The 20,803-nt window shown below is 50.3% G+C and overlaps 1 protein-coding gene across 1 annotated transcript in view; it reads left to right on the forward strand.

Annotated features, from left to right (window-relative positions):
- ITPKB (inositol-trisphosphate 3-kinase B) overlaps positions 1-20,220 on the forward strand; it is a 67,832-nt gene extending 47,612 nt beyond the window's left edge. Inside the window, exons 3-8 of the mRNA XM_027911306.1 lie at positions 4,175-4,274; positions 4,893-5,106; positions 8,031-8,235; positions 13,480-13,581; positions 15,054-15,125; positions 17,796-20,220. Of these exons, the coding sequence (XP_027767107.1) occupies positions 4,175-4,274; positions 4,893-5,106; positions 8,031-8,235; positions 13,480-13,581; positions 15,054-15,125; positions 17,796-18,011 (909 nt within the window). The 3' untranslated portion in view covers positions 18,012-20,220. The remainder of the gene's footprint in view (positions 1-4,174; positions 4,275-4,892; positions 5,107-8,030; positions 8,236-13,479; positions 13,582-15,053; positions 15,126-17,795) is intronic.
- Positions 20,221-20,803: the final 583 nt, after the last annotated feature.

A 20,803-nucleotide genomic window follows, 5' to 3' on the forward strand; every position in this document is an offset into this window, starting at 1 on the left:
ACAGAGCTCATCAGTCACTTTTTGTTTAATCTATTTAAACAAAATATATCCTCTGACCTTCTGGGCTGGCACTAAATTCTCCTCTGTTGTTCTTTCCATACGAGGCTCTATTGACAGATGGGGAAAGCCCAGAGTTTGCTTTAAGCTTCAGATAAGTAAAGTTAAACATGCAGCAGATAAAATTGTTTTCCCAGCACTCCTCTCCCTCTGACCAACTGTGGGTGCACACTAGGAGGGCTTAATTCCTCTGGCCTGTATCCCACCCCCAGGTCAGGGGCCTGCGCTCTGTGGCAAGCAGAAGCTGTTAAGAGGGCAGAGGTAGAAGCAGAGGGCTGCAGAAACCCTGGAAAATTCATTTTTAGAGTTGGTTCTGACAGTTGCTGAGCTTCATTTCCATGTGGCAGACTATTAGGGAAAATGGTGCCGCTCCTTGCTAAATATATTTCCAGAGTCACTAAATAATTTACTTAGCAGCTAATCAGTTGGCATTTGCTGATGCTAAAGCAGTTTTAAATTAAAAGTGTTGAATTGCATCAGACACCTCGTGCATGTTCCTTGCTTATACAGGCTCTGTGCTGTTGCTTTGTGTGCAAGAGTGCAACTGGTCAACACAGCTTTGTGAATTTTCTGGGAGGTCAAGAAACCACAGAGCTGGATTTGGGGAACAGCAGCGTGCCAGGGTGCCACAAGCAGGTGCAGGCTTCCATCATGCAAAAGAGTTGGAAATGTGCTCCTCTTTCAGCGTGATAACCTGCAGGCTCGCTTCCTTGCAGGCAAATGAGAAGAGCACGCATCTGCCCTTCACCAGCATCACTTGGGAACATCACCTATAAAGCTTTTTTTTCCAGAATGGTGAAAAACCCTTTAGTCCGAGTCTGGGGAGTTACCACAGGTAACACCTCCATGTAAGTACAGGTGTGCCTGTGCTTGTGGATGTGCCAGCAAATAACTCCTTGAAATGTAAACCAGAAGTTACAGAGGAGCCCGGAGGCGATGACCTTATGGTTCCCAACAGTCCGTGTTAAAGAAGATTTCTTTACTGTAAATAGCTTTAATACTCCTTTTGTCTATTAATAGCACCAGGCAGGGCAGGAGGCAGCAGCTCACCGAGCACAGAGGGGCTGTTTCCTCTGAGGGGCCGTGCAGTCAGACTGGAGTGGTGTGAACCTTGTGGCTCTGATTCTCCATGGCCAGTGGCAGGAGCTTGACAGAGTTTGGCATGGCCAGAGATCCCAAGCTGTCAGCTTTGAGATCTCTGAACGCATGTTGGTGTCTGAATAAAGAAGCTCTCAGCCGTTCTCAGAGGCTGTGAAGGACCCTCCAGATGGTTAACAGCCACATAATATGTCTCTTTGACCTCCAGCGAAAATCCAAAGGCTGACTTTTTGGAGCAGCTCTTTACCTAGGGAGAATTTTGTTAGCTTCAGGCAAAGGGGGTGGCAGGATCACTGGGGGCATTGGCGAGTGTTGCTCCTGTTCCCCTCCATGGCCCAGAGTCTGTCTCTCCTCCACAGCCTGCTGGCAACCCCAGAGAGCAGACAGGTGGAGTCATACAGCTGCTGGTTTACTAGGGGAGCTGCCCCTTGCAAAACTCACTGCCTTTTGACTGTCCTCCCACAGCAGAGCAGAAGGACATTTTGTATAGACACATACACCCCCCAGAAAAATTGGACCCAGCAGGCTGCTCTGCAAAATGAGCTGTGCATGCTGGGCAGTAAAGTGCCATGAGCTGAGGGCATAGGATTGCTTCCTTTTGATGAAGCAAACATTCCCTCATTACACTGGGAAGTGGGTTCAGGCATAAAACAAAAAAACTGATGGCTCCTGAGGGAATTGGAGAGTACCCACATGGTTGCCCCTGTGAAGTTGGGGGGAAGATGCTGTGTGAAGCAGAATTATGGGTGACCCCTGTTGCAGAGATAACTGGCCTTGCAGGCAGTTTCCATCCTCAGTATAAAAAAGTCATTACACGTGTCCTTAAAGCTTGATTTGGAAATGCCTGGCCAAAGGTGTGCCTGCAACCAGGTGAAGCCCAGATGAAGAAGTTTCCTCCTGGTGTAAGGGATGGGGATGTGCTGCCTGGTCTTCATGAAGTTGTTTCTGTCTCATTCAGCTCAGAGGAAGGGTTGTAGTTGTGCTTTGTGTCTCCAGGGGACTCAGGGCCATTCCCCTGCCCTGGGAGCAGTGCTGGAACAGAGTTCATCACTCCTGGGAAAGCCCTGGCAGGGGGAGCCAGGGTGGCTTGCAGGGACTGCTTTCCTTCATTCTGCCTGTGCTTTGAAGTACCTCAAGGTTTTAACCACTGAAAAACAAAATCTTGGATTGGGAAGGCGTGTTGCCTTGGCATGTTTCCTGGGACTGAGTGACTTATGATGCTGTGCTGGAAGCTGAGGGAGGACTCCTTGTTTTAGAGGAGGTGGGTCACACTCGTCTAGAGTCCAAACTCTCTCGGAGACTTTTTCTTCCCCCTTTTTTTTCATGACATCAGCCAGGACTTGATGTTACTATTTTAAAAACAAAAGGAGGGGACACCCCCGCCCCGCTTCCCTCCTGCTCTCTGCCAAAAGGAGAACAAAGAACAGCTACAGCACACAAGTTCTGGCACTCTCTTTGGAAATAAAAACATTCATCCTCATGTCAGGTAGGGAACTGCCCGACCCCCCTGCCAAAGCAAGCAAGCTGGGCGGCAGAGCAGACCCATGGCGCAGAGGAGCCTGGGCAAAGGGGATGCCCGGTGTCACCCTGTGCTCGGCAGCTCCTTGCCAAACTCCTGCACTGCTGTACCAGTGCCAGGGTGCTCCGGGACTCTCCTGGCCACGGGCAGTCTGCCAGGGGAGGGCTACCCTGATCCTCCTGGGCTGGGAGGTGGGGTAAAACTTTTTTCTTCCCCTCTCCCACCCCTGGGCCCCGCTGCTTGGGTAGCCCCTGCATCTCCATGCGATGTGTCCCCACTCCCCAGCAGGGCTGGTGCACAGCACAGGGTTAACCCTGTGTGATTTCCACACTTTAGACACTAACATCTTTGTCTGGCTTCTTCCTCACCATTTAAACATGTCAGCAGTTCCCAGCACGGATTCCTGTGCTGTGAGTTCACCCCCAACAAGCATCCAAACTGCAAGTCGGGGCTGCTGGCTCTTCCCTGCCTGTCTGCGAAGCAGTACTGGAACAGGGGCCAGTACTCCAAGCATGAGGAAGAGATTACTTGGGCTTTCTGGAAAGCTCCCTCCCATGCCTTCAGAGCGGAGCAAATGAGGATAATTTATCTGCAGGCTTCCAGCTGAACCCAGAAGCTTGGAGCAGCCAGAACTACTCTGTCTGTTTGTCCCAGCTCCCACAAGAAGGCATTTTTCCATTGTTGCCGTTGTATATTGTTCACATGATTTGTTTGTGCCGTCACCTTCTGGGACTGAGATAAGAAGTCATCCCTCTGCCTTTTACTGGTGGTGTGTTCCCCAGAACAATCCAGGGAAAAACTCACTCGGGAAGGAGCCTTTGAAGGAGGCCTTCATATGTCCGATGCAGCCTTCGTTGTGGTCATGTAAATAGCTTTGTGCAATCTGTCTGGTGAGAAGCACAACATGTCAGAAGGGAATTGTTCTCTAAACTGTAGTTACGGATGGGCCAAAGCGGGCGGATCAGTGCACGTGGGTCGCCAGCTTAATGGACACAGCAGCTGCCTTTCAGGGGGAACAAAAGCCAGGCAGTGAGCCTCTCTGTGCCTGTGCAAGCAGCTCTTGTTCCCCGCAGGAGCTGGAATTCAGTTTTGTGGCCGAATAGCAATCTTGGGTTCTCTTCTCTGCTCCATTGGCTGTGATCTAATGCGGTGCTCAAGGATGGGTTAATGTCCCTGCTGCTTCTGCAGAGGGATGCAGGGAGCAAAGACAAGGCGGTATGGATGGCTGGGCCCTCTGCAGCAGAAGCAGCCAACTGGAACAACACTGTAACACCATCCACTTTAGTGAAGTTACTTGTGATTTTTGAATGTTGAGGCCCAACGGCTCTGGCTTGGCACAGAGCAGTGGGAAAAGAGCAGATTCTCTGTTTGCTTCCATCCTGCACTGGCTCCGGTGCCTCTTTCCCTGTCCAAAACAGCTGCGTGCTGCCTGAAGTGACTTTACAAACAGTAAAGGCTTAAATCATTGCATTCCCCTTCATTATTTTTTTTTCCCTTTAGAGCAAATCATGGCGGAAGATCAAGAATATGGTGCACTGGTCCCCGTTTGTGATGTCTTTCAAGAAGAAGTACCCTTGGATCCAGCTAGCGGGACACGCAGGTACAGAGCATGGGGAGGGGCAGAGTGGTGGAAAGGCTCTTTATTATCTCAGGTTAATGGGCTTTGTTAGCCTCAGTTGCTTCAGACTGCTGCATGAGTGTCACAGCTTGCAGCTGCCACGTCTCTAGTCCAGGAGAGGGACTTACCTAAATGCCAGGGAGGGTGATGTGAAGGTGCAGTGCTCTAGGCTTTCAGTCTCCCAGGGACAGCAGGTGTTATTGCCACCATTTCCTCAAGCAGCAGAAAGCTGGGTCCTTTGGGTGAGACCCAAGCCCACCTCATGATCAGCAGCAAAGCAGATGATGCTGCCCAGCACAAAGGTGCCCCACACACAAGCCTAAAGGCACACGTGTGAACCTACTGGAGAGCACGCAGAGGCTGTGAAGCAAATGTGTTGAGTGCTGCAGGGCAGGTCTCTGCCGTGTTTGAGGTGTGACAGTGCTGGTCATAAACCTCTGGCAACCCAAGCTTTTAAGTCACATCCTGTGGGAACTCTTTTGAGTTCTGGTGTAAGTGGAAATGCCTCTGAGGTGTCTTGGGCCGCCCTTCTTGTTTTGAGAAGGCACTGCATCATCCCCCACGCAAAGCAAGTGCCACATCGTCCCTTGTCACCCTCAGGTAGTTTCAAGGCAGCGGCCAACGGCAGGATCCTGAAGAAGCACTGTGAATCCGAGCAGCGCTGCCTCGACCGCCTGATGAATGATGTCCTGAAGCCGTATGTTCCTGCCTACCACGGCGACGTTGTCAAGGATGGGGAGCGATACAACCAGATGGAAGATCTGCTGGCTGAATTTGACTCCCCCTGTGTTATGGACTGCAAAATGGGGGTCAGGTGAGTTGCTTTGGTGACATTACGTGAGTTTTAGGATAGGATCTCAAAGCAAATGCATCTCCTGGGTAAAACTGCCTGAAACATGCAAGTAAGAACACTAGGCTCACCTATCTTCAGGAAAAGCTAAGCAAACAGCATGAGGAGAGAGCCATGGGAAGTCTGGGTATGGGAAGGACACACTAGGCTCCTTCCTTCTCTGCTTGTTGACTGTCCCGCATGCTGGGAAAGTGGTTTGGTGTGTTGGAAGGGACAGCACTCTGTTTGGATTTGGGTATGGCACAGTAGCTTTTAGGAGTATGGAAGCCTTCCTCTCTCTGCCACATGAGGACACAAGTCATTGGGAGATCCTGCCCAGGGTTCCAGGGGATTGAAATAAAGACGTTTGAATGAGAAACTTTCCCTCTGCTCAGCCTTTGCTCCTATGCGCACTGGAGGGATAAAATGCGTGTGCTAAGTGGTTTAGTGCCTTTCCTGCAAAGCTCTTGAAATGTTTCCTAACAGATGAGCAACATTACCCGTGTTGTTTCTGAGAACCATCTACAGATACTCCAGGATCCCAGGCTGCAGCCACTTGGCCAGCAGCAGCTTCTGAGTGAGCGATGCCACAGCTGACAAGGGTGTCCCAGAGCAAATGTGAACGGGGCTGGTGACCCCAGGTTGGTGGCTGCCAGTTTTGGAGCAGCTTCAGGCCACCGCTTAGCCCTGGATCTGCTGCAGGCTGGTGGCAGGGTGGGTTGAGACCTCCCTCGCTGGCAAAGACGCAGCCCAGACATGGTGGAGACACTTGCGCTGCTGGAAAAGCTAATGCTTTCTGTGGGAGGGAGGAATCTTTTTTTCCCCTCCTAAACTCCCAATATGAAACTCGAACTGGCGTGTTGGGCTGTCGGCAGGGAAGAGGCGAGGAATACTTTCCACCGGAGGGGTGGAGAGAAGAGCAGGGGGCCCGGCGCAGCCACGTGGCCCTGGCTGGCACACACCACGTTGCTGTGGGAAGGAGACAGGACCCACTCTGGACCCAGAGGCAACAGCCACCAGAAGCAGATCTGCTGGTCATGCTGCCCAGGTGCTCCTGCAGCTGTCTGTGGGAGGAAGAAAGCCTCCCACGAACAGATCACAGGCCGGGTGATTTGTGCACCTGTGGTTCTGGAGCTCAGGCAAGCAGAGTAGGCAAGGGGACACATGCGCCAGGCCTCACCTTCCTTAAATAAGATGGTGCTGTGGGAAGAGCTTGTAAGGCAGGGTGAATTGAGTTAATGCTATGAAGTGGGGCATCCCCATGGCTGAGCAAAGAATCTAAACCTCGAGGCTATTAAACCCATCATCTGAACCAGGCAGATGCAGTTTTGTTTTTTTCCTGCCAACCTGGCTTTGGGATGCAGCAGCCTACTCCAGTTGCTCCTAAACAAAACTTTCTTAAGCCCTGGTGATGGTTCAAGCCTGAGGCGACAGGGGGGCCAAACCACAGACATAGATGATCTGTCATTCTCCTCAGGAGGAAATATGAGGAGCATGACCAGCACTTGTAGCACACTGCTGCTTTATTGTGCTGTTTTATTCCATGTGTCTCAAAATCATGGGTTTGGTGATCTCAGCTGAAGACTTTAATTTCTTTCATCTGCAGGATTTTTCACAGGGAGATGTCTGCTCAGTGATCAGTGCTTGCCCTAAGTAAAGGCACCATTTTCCCTTGCTAAGCCTGTGGGGGACACAGGAACACTGTCCCACATACTCTGCCTAGAATCGTTCCCATGTGTTTTGTTTGGCTCCGGAGATGAGCCAAGCATGAAGTGCTGGGATTTTGGCACAAGGGACACGGGCAGAGGGCACTGTCCCTCTGCAGAGCTGGGCATGGCTAGTGGGAAGTGTAGAGCAGTTTGGATTTGGGGGGAAGGAAGTGACAAGGTCATTCCTGTCGTTTTGCTGGAACATCTCACCCAACTTGGTGAGTTGTTTGAGGAGAGCCTGGACACTTTCCAGGCTGAGCCAGGGCAGGTTTGGGAGCTGCCAAATTCCCTAGTGGTTTATTACTGCTGCAGGAAGTATTACTTTGTGGATGACAGTTTTCTGCATGCCAGAGTGAAGAACTTCACCAGTGTGTTCCTCTGAAGGATGCATAAAACCAAGGTCTTTGCACAGTCTTCTACACCTTCCATTCTCCTTCCCCCATTCCTCCATCCCAGCTGCACCCTGTGGTCCAGGGGTGATGGTAAGCACCTGGCCAAGGCTGCATCCCTTCCTCTGCTCCATCTTCTAGAGAAAGCTTTTGCTAGGTAGTCCACTTAAAACAGACCTATACTGGGCAAAATCATCATCAGTGGAACAGCCCTGTGTGAAAGCACCCCATTTAGCAGCCAGTGGGGCTCAGCCCTCATGGTGCACAGTGTGAGAGGATGGAAAAGCACAGGAGAGGCACAGAGGTGGCTTTAGCCCACACTGGCCAACCCTCAGAGAGAGCTGCAGCTAATGCTGAGGGCTGGGACGTGGCAACCTCCTTTTTGCCTTGAAATCAGCTGGGTCCCAGAGGTTGTGGGCCATTTCCTGGGCACATCTTGAAAGCCATGTTTAGTTTGTGAGAACCAAGTCACTGCTTAGGGTTCCTGAGCATTGGGGAACAGTCCCCCCAGGACAAAGGGTGGCAGCAAGGCCATGAGCATCTTTGAGAAAAAGCTTCCCTTGTTATTGCCAAACTGGTTGTGGTTCCTTGATGAACTGAAAAGATAGCAGGTGTTGATGACGGAGCGATAATTAAATCAGGATCAATTCACCTGCAATGAGGCTTGCTCTGTTATTTTCTATGCTGCTCTGGTCATTAGAGATCAGCTATCTTGGGTAAGCCCTGTTTCTGGGGTCAGGGCTGTCTGTGGGTATATGGCACCTCGTGTGGCCCTACAGCCCTGCTAATACACCCCCCTTGCTCCCTGCAGAACGTACTTGGAGGAGGAGCTGATAAAGGCCCGGAAGAAGCCCAGCCTGAGGAAGGACATGTACCAGAAGATGATTGAGGTGGATCCTGATGCCCCTACTGAGGAGGAGAATGTGTTGCGGGCAGTAACCAAGCCCCGCTACATGCAGTGGAGGGAGACCATCAGCTCGACCGCCACGCTGGGCTTCAGGATCGAGGGGATAAAGGTGAGTCTGCTCCAGCTGTGCAGAGCAGGGGCATCAGCTGCTGGGAGTGCTCAGTAACCAAACTCACTTACAGAGGTACACACGCAGCATGCTGGTGGCAAGACTGTGTCACATATGGACTTGCCCAGTGTCTGCAGCCAAACCACCACCCAGGCACCTCGCCTGGGGCAGCGCTGCTCTTGTGAGATTGCAGTTGAGCTTGGGGCATCCATGCAAGAGGACAGTTTTAGCCATAATCTCATTAAATCAGCTGCTCACTTGATTTCCCCTACTGCAAAATGCAAAGTGCCGTCCTCCAATTTGACTCAAATTAGTTGTTTGCTTTTAATACTACTGTGCCACTCGACTGAGCCATTAATCCAAATCCCAGCTTGAACGTGTGCCGGTCTGCGGTTGGAGCTGCGAGCTTAGCCACGGTCAGTAAGGAGTGTGTATTTACGTGCCTGGCCAGAAAAATTCAGCAACTGAGCCCTCTGAAATGGGGTGAACACACGCAGCAGCACTTTCTGTCAGCACCTGCACACACGTGTAACCTGCTGGCTGTGCTTGCTCAGGGCAGTGCTCGCATTTCTGGAGGTTCCTGATGGGATGCTTTTGTGTTCCTATTAGATGAGCTAGCCCAGGAGATTTTCTCTGCTGAACAGGCTTTGCAGTGAAAGAGGTGTATGGAATGGCACTTGAACAGAGTTAGGTCTGTAACCACAGAGCAGTTGTATTAGTGATACTACTTTCATGAACATTAGCAATGGCATATGCCTTCTGATAGCCAGCCAACACGAACTAAAGGTAATACTACACTTGAGCCAAGGGTTGCATTGCATGCCTGGGCATGGCGTTGGCTTGGCAGCCAAGAGGAGCTCAGTCAAGTTGTGTTTGCAGTTATTCAGGCTTGGGGTGCTGCTGAGGGCCCAGGTGGTAGGTCAGGGCAGCCACTTGCTCTTAGTGGGAACAGTGGCCCAATTTCTACGTGTCTTGGTTAGAAGAGTTTCTTTCTCTTGATCACAGGTAGTTTTTCTCCTCTCTGAGTTGTACAGGATTGTCCCAGAATGCCCATCTAGGTCTCTGTGGCCTTAAACTCCTGCACCTCTCCTGCTTGGAGATAGCAGTGTCAAAATGATAGAATTAAAATAAATTAAGCCATTCCCTAGTAAAGCCCTGATACCAGATTTTGTAGACTTTCTTGGTAGTGTTTCACTTCACCAAACAGCAAAAAAATGCAGATGTTAGACCTGCAACAGCAAAAAAATGCAGGTTTAAAAGCTGATCAGCAGGAGTGGGTCACTCAGAGCTGCTACTTATTACCCACATTCCAAACCACTGGTGGAGAGGGAGTTGTCACTTCATCTGTTCATATTGCACACAGGGTGGAAGGCATCCCCTTCATTTAGCTCTTTCAATGGCCAGCAGAGGACAGTGCATTTAGCTCTAACTCAACCGTTCTCAGAAACCCCAGGAGCAGCCCTTGGGCTGAGCCCCTTCAAGAGTTTCCTGCCAAGCAATGTGAGGCACTCCTGTCCATCCCATGCCTCTGCCTGGCATGCTGCCAGTCGTGCTCCCCCACAACAGCCTTCTGCAGTACCTGCATTGGGTCAGGGCACTTGCCTGCTCATGCAGCTCTTCCCTGATCTCCCCAGCTCTCCCAAAGACCCTTTTCTGCCATGGATGCCCATTCATACACTGTGAGCTACTCTGTCTCAGGACAACCCTTTGCCTAGTTCCCACTGCTGATGTTTTGCTGGTGCTTATTTTAAAACTGCGGCTGTATAAAAAAGGAGTGAAGCAGTCAGGACCAAAGCTCCCTTGCACTGTTTCTTCTCCCTGCTTTCTTTGTGTAATCAGAAATATCTGCCTGTGATCTTGGGGGAGCTTAGGGGGCTTTACAACGAGGGGCTTTATATCGTATATGAACCATTTGAAAAGAAAAATGTATAAAAACCCCAAATTATATTCCCACAGAGGAAAAAAACTAGTGTGGAGGGAAATAAAAGCTGTAACAGAGTGGTGAGATTTCCACTTCTGTTTAAGCTGACCATAATTGAGTTCCTGCCCTATCTGAGCAGTGGATTTTTTTCAAAGAGTTGAAGCAGCCCTTTAATTGAAAAATGTTGAGAAGTGCTGGCCTCCAGCAGTATTCCTGCTGCTGCTACTAGGGGCTGACTAATTTGATCAAGGCCCTAATTACTGTAATTCTCCTTAAATCCCTCAGCTTCTGGGTTATTTTCCCCTAAGCTAAAGCATTAGCAGTTCATGCTGTTTCATGGCTGGCTTTTTTTCCAACAGGGCTGTAGAGCTGGCTGTGCTGTACCCCTGTTGTTTGCCCTATTTCTGGGGTTGAGTTCCTGCGATAAGGAAAGTGCCTTTGGTGCCCTGGCTGTCTCTGCATGTTACATTTCCTGCTGAGGATGCTTCCCTGGGAAGAGCAGGAGTGAATCTGTCCTGCCCCTTGCTCATGGCTGGAGGCTGGTAAAGGAGAGTACCTTGAAATGGAAGGGAAGGACAGGATTTGGCCCTTGAGCACAAGGGCTGGAAGGGGTCACAGGGGAAGGAGAGGAACGGTGGTAGCCTTTGGGACAGCATGGGCAGGTAAGGTGAACAGGCAGCTCAGGGCTGGGAAGAAGGATGGAAACCCTTTCCTGGCTGAGCTCTTCCTTTCCCAGATGGCCTTGAGGATCCAGTTTTTTCTCTTTAAAATGGAAATTTTCCTCTGCTAAAGGAGATAATGACACTCATCTAACTTTCTGGAATAGCTTGAAACTGTTGGAAACAGTAGCTATTAATAAAATTTCCATGCTAAAAGTGAAACAAGTAAAAGTAAAACAAGTGATCCCTGGTGACCCAGTTGAAGCTTGCAGGAGCTCGTTGCAAGAAGTGACACTTCTGAGCTCCTGATCTGGTCTGAGCATCACTCACCACTGCCTGCAGCAAGGCCACCGTGGGATGGTATTCCCCAGGGCTGGAATGTCTGCAGGGTCTCAAAACCAGCCCTGAAAGCCTTCACCTGATTTTCCCAGGCAGCTCCCAAGCCCCATCCAAGGTCAGACACAGTGCTGGAGGGAGATCTGGCTGACCTGGACCCTGCTCTGGTGACGCCAGAGCGAACTGGAATCGCTGATGGGGCGGAGGTTGCAACAGTCCTTATCAGCCCCCCTCACATTTCTCCTGCATGGAAGCCAGTCCCCTCGGGGCTCGGACACCTGTAAATGTCACAGCAGTTGTCAGCCTTGTGGCAGCAACGTCTGGCTGGGCAAGGAAACCACGGGAGGCGGGTAATGATGGGAGCAGCGCTGCGGATAGGCTGTTTGGCTTTCCTGAAGCTGAGACTGCCTTATCTGAAAGACCATCTGTGATTTTCATTTATTTTTAGGAGCACTTAGAAGTCCATCTCCTTTCTTGGATGTTTTGTGGAAAGTTGTGCTCTTTATATGTGAAATGAGTGCTGTGGCACTTGTCCAGGTTGATATCGATCATCCCCCTGGGAGAGGGTGGGTTGATTTCTGAGCTTCCACATCAGGGCTCACATGAAGGACATAAAGCGGCCTAGTGCCCTTCCCCTATACATTGCACATGTGTCACCATTGGCCACACTGTATCTGGCCTTGGATGGGGCTTGTGAGCTGCCCATCCTGGGAAAGTCGGGTGAAGGCCTCCTGCCCGTGCTGCTGCAGAGACGCAGCCAAAAGTAGGAACCCTGGCTCAGTTTGGTCCATCGGTAGGAGGGCTGCTACAGCGGGGAGTCTCCATCCAAAGGCTGTCCCTGGGTCCTGCCAATACGTGCTCTGCCAGCCATTAGCCTTGCTTTTATTACCCTGTGGCAGCATGGTGGTCAGGCTGAGTCAAGGGTGGTTTGAAGCTGGTTGCATTGGTTGCAATCTGTGCAAAGTTTGCCCTGGAGTTTTTCTTTTAATACTCTTCTTTTGTTATCACCTCTGTTAATGCTTGCACAAAACACAAGTTAGAAGCTTAAGTGTGCTATGTGATTCATCCTAACCTTCACATCAGGTGTTGATTTGGTGCTGGGCTTGCCTTGCCCAGCTCTCCACAGCCTGAGTACTCAACCTTCCCCCCAAAGCTGGCCTGTCCACCATACCCACAGCCAACCCTCTACCCAGGGGGGTGCACATTGCCCCATCCCAGGGCACCTTGCTGGGTGGGTCTCAAATATCCAGGGAAGGTGATTTCATTGTATCTTATTCCTCCCCCCGCCTCTGCTCTGCTCCTTCATTCTTACTTCATCTTCCCCAGCCCAGAGGATGTCTTTCTGGGCCCTATCCTTCACTCTATTATGCAAACGAGCTGTCCGGAGCAGTGGGATGGAGCTCTGCAATGGAGCTATGAGCACAAGCACATGTGGTTTAAAATAGCCCCTGTATCCAGGAAGCGGGATCTGCCTGCTTGTCCCACAGCCTCTCCGGACAATGAAATGTGCTGATGTAAAAATCAGAGCCCAGGAGGATCAGGGAAATGGGGAGAGGCGTACAAAGCTACCCAGAGGTTCAGACAGGAACCGCTGGGTCAGGGCTTAGTGTCATCCCTACAGTGGACCAAGCCATGCCAACCCTATGGCAGGTCAAGGACAGATGTGCCTCTGGGGAGTAGGTGGAGGAGAGCACAAAGCTGCTCTCTGCTTCTCAGTGCCAGGCTACTGCCTTTGAGGGTGTGCAATCCGTGGACTGTCAAAGGATTAGTGAGGCCAGACAGCCATGGCACTTGCTCCTTGCTTTCATCTCCTTGCTGGAGTGGTCCATGAAGGACTTCCCATTTTGTGCCTGCTCCTGAGATGTTGTCTCCATCCACACTCAGTTTTGTCCTGTTGTGATGGTGCTTTGTCATCCTACCCAAGCCAGTGAGGCAGCCCAAGGCTGGTGTCAGCACCTGTGCTCAGCCACAGCAGTGATGGGAAGCCGTTTGGGCACAGAAACACCAGAAACAGGGAGTCTCCAGCCTGCGTTGGCAGTGAGCACCAGGTCCACGAGAGGGGAGCTTGTCCACATTGCCAGTGACCTTGGCAACTGTGTAATGATGGAGTTGCTGTTTGCATTCGAAGTCAATGCGTCAGGGCTGTGGGATAATTTGGGATGTTCAAGGCAGAGCTGCCTCTGCTCACCCCTGCTCCATAGACAGATCCTTCAGCTGCCAAAAACAATGGTTGCACCCTACTCAGGAATATGCATGGCTGCTGAAAGACTGATCCTACTCCAGCTCCCTCCCTCCCCATCCCACTCACTGCTCTCCTGTCTTTTCCAGAAAGAGGACGGCACTGTGAACCGGGACTTCAAGAAGACACGGACAAAGGAACAGGTCATGGAGGCCTTCAGGGAGTTCACCAGAGGGAACAGGAACGTTTTGGTGAGTGGGGGATGGTGGGAGGACTCCCTGGAGAGAGCTTCTCCTGCAGAGGCTGGCCTCAGCTCCCTGCTCTGAAACCTGAGCAATTTCTCTGTAAAAAGCCTGAGAAATATCACAGAGAAATACCATCCTGGTGCAGGGATGAGGGGAGAGCTGGGAAGGGACATGTTGGCTGCAACAGCACGGCTTGAGCCCAATCTGAGTCTGCTTATGATACTTAAGAGTTGGCTCCCAAAACCTGCTGAGGAGTCACAGCCATGTTCTGCCCCTACTCTGTGGGGCTGATGGCCACCTCTGAGCCCACTGCTTCCCCAGTGTGCAATGGCAGGGGCTCCCAGCATGGCATAAGGTCTATAATGCCCCGTGCTCAGTCTCGCAGAAGGGTGGCCCCGCGCCAGGCACCCTTCACATGGGCAAGCCGCTGTCAGCATTTTCCAAGTTTCCCCATGTTGCCAGGAGAATAAGAGATGTAGCTGTAAACAATTTACACCAACTATGTCAAATACCCTGTTTGACAAAGTGCTCCCATTTTAAGCTGTACTGCATAAAGTCTCCAAAGGCAAGGCTTGAACTGGAGTGGCCCTTGGCACTACTTCCTTCAAACCAGCATGTTCACTTTGACAAGGGTTACCCTGGGATTATTCCTGGATCTGAAAATGAAATTGCCTGGCTGTATTTTATCCCTAAAGAGCTTGGAGCACGCTCGCACCATCATGCTGTAGCTCTGGATGGGATTCCTTGGCTAAAGCATTTTAATACAGCGATCGCCACATCTCTGCTTGCAGATGTGTTATTGTGCGTTGCTGTGTGTGTGCTCTTGCACTTAGTCCTTCTAAATAAACCCCAAAATCAAATTTCCAGTGAGGCCCCCTGAGAACATTTAGTGCCTTCCAGCAATTTGCCAGGATGCTCAGACAGACTCACGGGTCTTGACCTGAGTGAAAGCCCTTCTGCCTATGGGACCAACTCTGCAGCAGTGCTGATGCAGAGTTACAGAAGTGTCTCCTGATGTCTGACTGACTGAGTGATAAAACGACAGATGAGGTGAAGACTTGACCTATTAAAAGGGTGCAGGGGAGAGAAAAAAAACAGCCTGGCTGTGCATGCACAGCAGTGACGGCTGCTTCCCTCCTCAGGAGCACCATGGATGCAGTGGGGAGAGTCTGCAGAAGCACTGTTTCAGCAACAGCAAATGCTTTCACTAAGTTTTGGAAGGCACAGGATACTGTAGAAGGCCAAAGGATAAGTGGACCACAAAAAGAAGGGGATACCCTCTGAGAGGACAGATCTGTGGGAGGATTCTGAGCGCAGGGCGGCTGAGAAACACCCTTGGCCTCTCTCTATACAAACGTAGTATCATGGAGAGGATGCTGGGAAGAGGGGTGACTTTCCTGTCTACCCCATGCAGTGGTTTTTATGTAGGTTTTGCTCAGCACTGACGGCTTGGTTTGTTTTGTTTTTTGTAATTCCAGAACAGTTACCTTAACCGGTTGAAGGGTATCCGCGCTACCCTGGAGACATCCCCATTCTTCAAGTGCCATGAGGTAATACTCTTGTTTAGATAAATCTGCCTGGAAATGCAAACTGTTTAATCTCAGCTTGTCCAAGGAGAGAGGTCAAAATCAGAGGCTGTAAATACCTATAATTTTGAATTTATTCTTACATCCATATTTTCATAGCCCTGTTTATCTGATAATCGTGCAAATACAGATGATGACAGATACAATGTTTATGCCTTTGGCATGGGCTCAAATCTACTGAAAACCAATGTTCATACGGATTAGAAGCCAGCTAGGAGGAACTTAGGCTCCTTATGGATTTACGTGACAGGGAAAAATCCCTGGTGTAAAAGCATAGGGGTTTCCTGGAGAGAAACGGCTGTTTGAATGTGTCTCAGGTATTATTGGGCTGTCAGTTGCTCCATGTGATCAAACAGGGCTTCAACATAGCCATAAATTGCAGCGATCCTAAGCCTGGCTTTCCTGAGCTGGTTAGGGCACCATAGTAAGAGCTATTCCTTTGTAGGAAGGACTTTCCTACAGAAATTCCTGTCCGCAATACCAAGACTTTCCACAGTGAAAATTCAGTTCTGATGGGAAAACAAAGACTAAATGCTATTTTTTTTTTCCATTTCAGCAACTGAAATGCTCCACAATTTAATGAAATAACTTTATTGATTTAGCATTGACGAAGAGTATTTGCTATTGCATCTACCTAAAAATACATGAGAGCCCATGGCCTTGTCACGTGGGCCTCACAGGAGCCTTTGACTCACAGGGCTCAGGAGCCACAGCTCCAAGAGCCCAGTGTCCCTCAGCCAGAGCCACATGAGCTACCATAGCTCTGGCCACACACGGAGGGTCCTGCCAGGAGCTGGAGGCAGATGGGGCCGTGCCTCCCGATGGCAGTGCCTGTAAGGCAGTTGGAAGGGAAATGTCAAAACTGAGGGTTTCAGGTCAGTTCAACACAGGAAACGAAATGCTCCCTGAAACGGAGTGCCAGGGTTTCATTTGAAAACACAGAAACAAAGCAGCCTTTCAAAGGAGGTTCTGAAAGGAGTTTCCACTCCTTAAAAATTAAAAAGCAACAGCTTTGACTTTCCATCCCGCTTCAAGATGAAGCACAGCAGAAGGACTGCCATGCTCTGTGTGTCCCTTCACAGGGCCCTTGCTGGGCAGGGTTCCTCTGAGGAGCTGCAGAAGAATTTGGCGGCCCAGGAGAGACAAGCAAAGAACATCAGCAAAAGGCTCTTCCTTAAAATTAAAATGCTCTCTCCTGGCCAAGAAAGGGCTGTTAGGGCTTAGAAGGAGGAGAGCTAAAGATAAGCATTTCTCAGAAATAATACATAACTCTGGACCTTGGATGTTTTCCCAATGCACTGCAGGAAAAAGCCTCCTCTAAAATGTAAATTCATAACAGCTTTTGCAAACAGTACATGCTTCCTGTTCAAAACCCTTGTCTAAAGGCAAACCTCAAGCTAAACCCTGCTGATAGCATGAATGTGGGAGTCCCGAGTAATGTTTAGTGCTGCCATTGTGGAGGGCTGACAGCAAGTGGATTCTCCTCCACGTACATACGGGGCTCTCAGTGCACTCACTGCATTACTGCTGCTACTGCCCTTTCACTCCCGTCACCAAGGCCCCTCTTTGTGGTACAAGGGCGAGTGAGTTTGTACTCCACCAATTCATGCACATCAGAGAGAATTTGGGAAGCAGTCTCCATTTGGGACAGCTCTGAAGCGCATTCACTGGTGCTTTTCTGTAGAAACCCCTGCTAAAATCTTCTGTCTGGAGGAGCAGATTCAGCACAAGAGCATGATAGTGACTGGCCTGATAGTGATACATGTTCCCTAAGCATTGGGAAGCCACAGCAGAGCTGGTGCTGGGTGTCAGCCTGGATGGGACTCTGAACTAGGATGGGTCAGGGTCCTGAGCTGGAGATACCCACATGCTGATCCTGCTTCATGGTTGATGACCACTGGGGTCATGGGGGCTTGTCCCACTGCAGTAGGTCTTGAGACTTCTGCTGTCAGAGCCTAAATGCCCCTGTGGGCTTTCCCCAGTTGCCCAGGCCAACACTTGCTGCAGGATTTCCCAAAGGCTGATCAGGATGTGAAAGAGTCCTTCAAAGGAGATGAAGCTGAATGCACTCAGGGAAAAGGAAATTCATATGCATGCAGCTCTGTACCTTGCACCCTCAGAGTGCTGTGAAAGCCAGGAGGATATTCCAGGGGGAATCTGAGTGTAATTAGATGGTGTTTCAGGCAGGAGACAACATGTTGCAAGGAACTTGTACTTGGAGTATCCCATCTCTGCAGTGGTGTCTGCAGGGCTGGGGAATGTGAACAGCACAAGGTGATGACAAAGAACCAGGTTTGGAAAAAATTCCCATCTGAAGGCTGACAATTCATCTCATTCCTTCCTAGGGGACTTTGGCTCAGTTTCCAAAATGACATCTCTGTCTTTCATGCCCATGTTTTTCTGATCTTCCCCTTCTGTTAAGACCTGGCATTTGAATGAGTAAATCAGCTTGTCCGAATGCATGAATTGCATATGCAAACACAACCAGCAGCTGCCAGAGCTTGCTTTTGCTCATGCAAAAAAAACTGCAGCAGATCTCTTGTAAGTGCAGGCTGAGATAAGGTGTCTGAAAGCCCCAAAGCTGGCTGGGAATGAGCAACAGAAGCACCGCTAATTCATCTCACCTCTCCACAGGTTATTGGGAGCTCCCTCCTCTTCATTCACGACAAGCAGGAACAGGCCAAAGTCTGGATGATTGACTTCGGGAAAACCACCCCACTGCCGGAGGGACAAGTTCTCCAGCACAATGTGCCCTGGGTGGAAGGGAACAGAGAGGACGGCTACCTCTGGGGACTGGACAACCTTATTCAGATCCTGACGGAGTTGTCCCAGAGCGAAGACTTGCATTAAAACCGCGTGTCCAACTCTGCCACTACCGCCAACCTGCCCCCGACTGACTCTTCTGAACTGCACTACAAGACACTTTCCAGTCCTTGCCCTTCCCATTTGAAAGCTACACTCTCCCTATTTAATGTGTTTTTGTTGTGGTTTCTTAGGTTGTCTTGGTTGTTTGGTTTTTTTCCCCTCTCCTTGTAAATAGAGAGCTAACCTGCCAGAACAAAAGCTGAACTTGAAACCTTGCCTTTGCAGAGTCAGTGGGAGCAGGCGGCCATGCAGGCCAGTAGCAGCCCGGAGGGGTTGCTTAGGCAAGCACATGCTTTGCCTGTCGCCCTTTTGTCTCTTGCACAGCCTGATTTTAAGAGGGCTGGTGGAGGAAGGAGTCTCTCGCTGCACTAGGATTGCTAGCTTCATCCTGAAAACACTCAGTGGCCATGCCCAGGACCCTCTGGCAGTGTGGGTGTGTGAGCAAGGTGTGGAGATAGTGAAGGACATTGGGGTGTGGGAGCTCATTAGTTGTCTTTGCCAGCACCTTTCAGCCTAGAGAACTGGCTGTGCCAAGTCCTTAAGAGCTGCTAGAAGGACAGATTTAGGTGGGGGGGGTTTGTGTTGTAGACATCCATAGAGATTGCTGAGGTATTTTTGAGTGGCACTGAAGGGTGAGTGTCTCCTGCGGCAGAGCCATGTAGCTGGGCATGGGTATTTGCCATGGCCAGATGCTTCCCATCCACATCCCCCATATAGGGTGTCCTGGTGGGTAACACTTCGAAATCCTCTCTAGAGCCCCAGCTCCCCTGCTAGGAGCTGCTTCCAGCCTACATTAGCTGCGGTCTGCAATCCTCCTTAGCTGGAAAAAAATCGCTTATAAAGGACTACTATGAGACCAAAAGTAGCCATCCAGGTTGATCAGTCTTTTTTGCTGTCAGCCAAGCACACGTGTAGGGGTAGTGCCACCAACACCCACACCTGGTCCAGGGCAACCCTCACACCTAGAGCATCTCCGTAACTTTTACTTGCAGCAGACGAAGGGTTACAGCAGCAAAGCATCTCCTGGATTAGTCACCAGGAGCTTGGTAAAGCAGAGCTGGGGTCAGGCATGCCCATGCCTTCTCCTTTTTTCCTCAGAGCTGGCTGACTGCCACTGCACTGGCTTCCCAGCCTGCTCAGGCTGTGTGGATGGCCTCTGCGCTCCTGCTCCTGCAAAAACACCCAGTTCCCCATTTAGGGCGGTGTCTATTTTTTAACTTCCTGGAACATTTGAACTAAGCGGCGGCAGGGCTGGCTCACTAAAGGTCATCCATCGAGAGGACGGTGGGGAGGGGAGTCTGCGGGGCAAGGCAGGAGTCCCTCAAGTTGGGGACACAAGTAGTTCGCAGTGCAGCAGGTGCTGCAGGAGCTTGACAGCCACGAATCCCTCACCTGCTCATCCCCAAACACAGTGTCTCATTTTGCTCCAGAGCCCCTCTGCCATAGGCCGGTGGGTCTGGCATCCTTGGTGGGAGAGATCTCCCGGCAGCAATAAGGAGGAGGAGGAGTTGGCCACTGAGCCCTCTGCAGCCATGCCCAGCCTCTTTCCCAAGGACTGAAGCTTCCTAAAGTTTTTCTAGGTTCATATCTCACCAGACAGGTGTCTTTTGTTCATCAGATGTCATTGTAAATGGTTGCACTGTTTTAGCTCCTTGCCAGGCTTTCTAGAATAGCCCATGTGGAAGTGCCTTATAGACTTGCCTATGTTCCATTAGTGTCATGGAAAAGGTTGGGGTTTTTTTAAGTTATATTTATTTTCATCCCATTTTAATTGCACAAAACACTAAAATTTAATGCATGGAATCCCTCTTTTATTTTTTTAACTGTTTTTAGTTTTTAAACCATCCCTTTTCCAGCTTTGGAGAAAGGGTGTGAACAGATACGCATAGCTATGTACCACTTACCGCTGTACTTTAGCTTCGAGCTGCTCTTATATATGTACATTATTTTTTAAAACCTGTTTATAAACCAGAGTTCTTGCTTTGTGGCTTCAGAAGAAGCAGATTGTTCCTCTCAGATGTCTTATGCCTTCCTGGAGGCTGGAATGGTTGATGTGAGGGATTCTCCCTGCTCCCACCACACCTCTCAGTCATTGGGTAATACTGAAAAAAATCCAAACCAGTCTGGAACACCAACGCACAGTGCCTGTAAAAAAGTCCTGTAACATTGCAAATAAAGGCATATGGGAAGCATTCCCCTGGTGTGCAGTCTGTGTCTGCCCCGCACAGCTTGCGGCAGCCTGGGAACAACCTTTCATGTCTATGATGATTTGGGGGAAGGAATCAGCCTCCAGCAGTGCTGCATAAAAACAAGAGGAGGGAAGGACCCTGCACTAAGGACAGATCCTCACAAATGGGAACTGACTTTTCAGGGAGCAGGGTGGGGGAGGAGGAGCGTCAGGGTTGTGGGGGGCCCCAGCCTCCCTGGGAGGCACCCCCAGGACGGGCCTGAATTTCTCCATCCCCCTTGTGCAGGGAAGCCCACTGAAGCCAGCTCCATACCAGGAATTTTTTTTAATGTTTTCTTGCAAACACTGTGTCGTGGCTCTCGCTGAGTGGTTACCAAGTGCCACCCTGTGATTTCTGCACTGGAGAATAGTGAAGCATCCAGGAGCATCAGAGCTGGTTGGCACAGCCAAGCACTTCCCCTGCTCCTCTCCCTCTCGGCTGCTGTGGGCAGGGCTAGAGGGAGCACTTTGGATCAAAAGCTACAAAAAAAGAAACAAACTGTTTCTTTACTGAAGGAGGAATCAGGTTGTAGAGCCTGGAGGCAGCTCC

This window comes from Empidonax traillii, unplaced genomic scaffold (assembly GCF_003031625.1).
Source record: "Empidonax traillii isolate 1590-97213 ecotype Southwest subspecies unplaced genomic scaffold, ASM303162v1 scaffold31:size1920502, whole genome shotgun sequence".
Classification (NCBI taxonomy): Eukaryota; Metazoa; Chordata; class Aves; order Passeriformes; family Tyrannidae; genus Empidonax; species Empidonax traillii.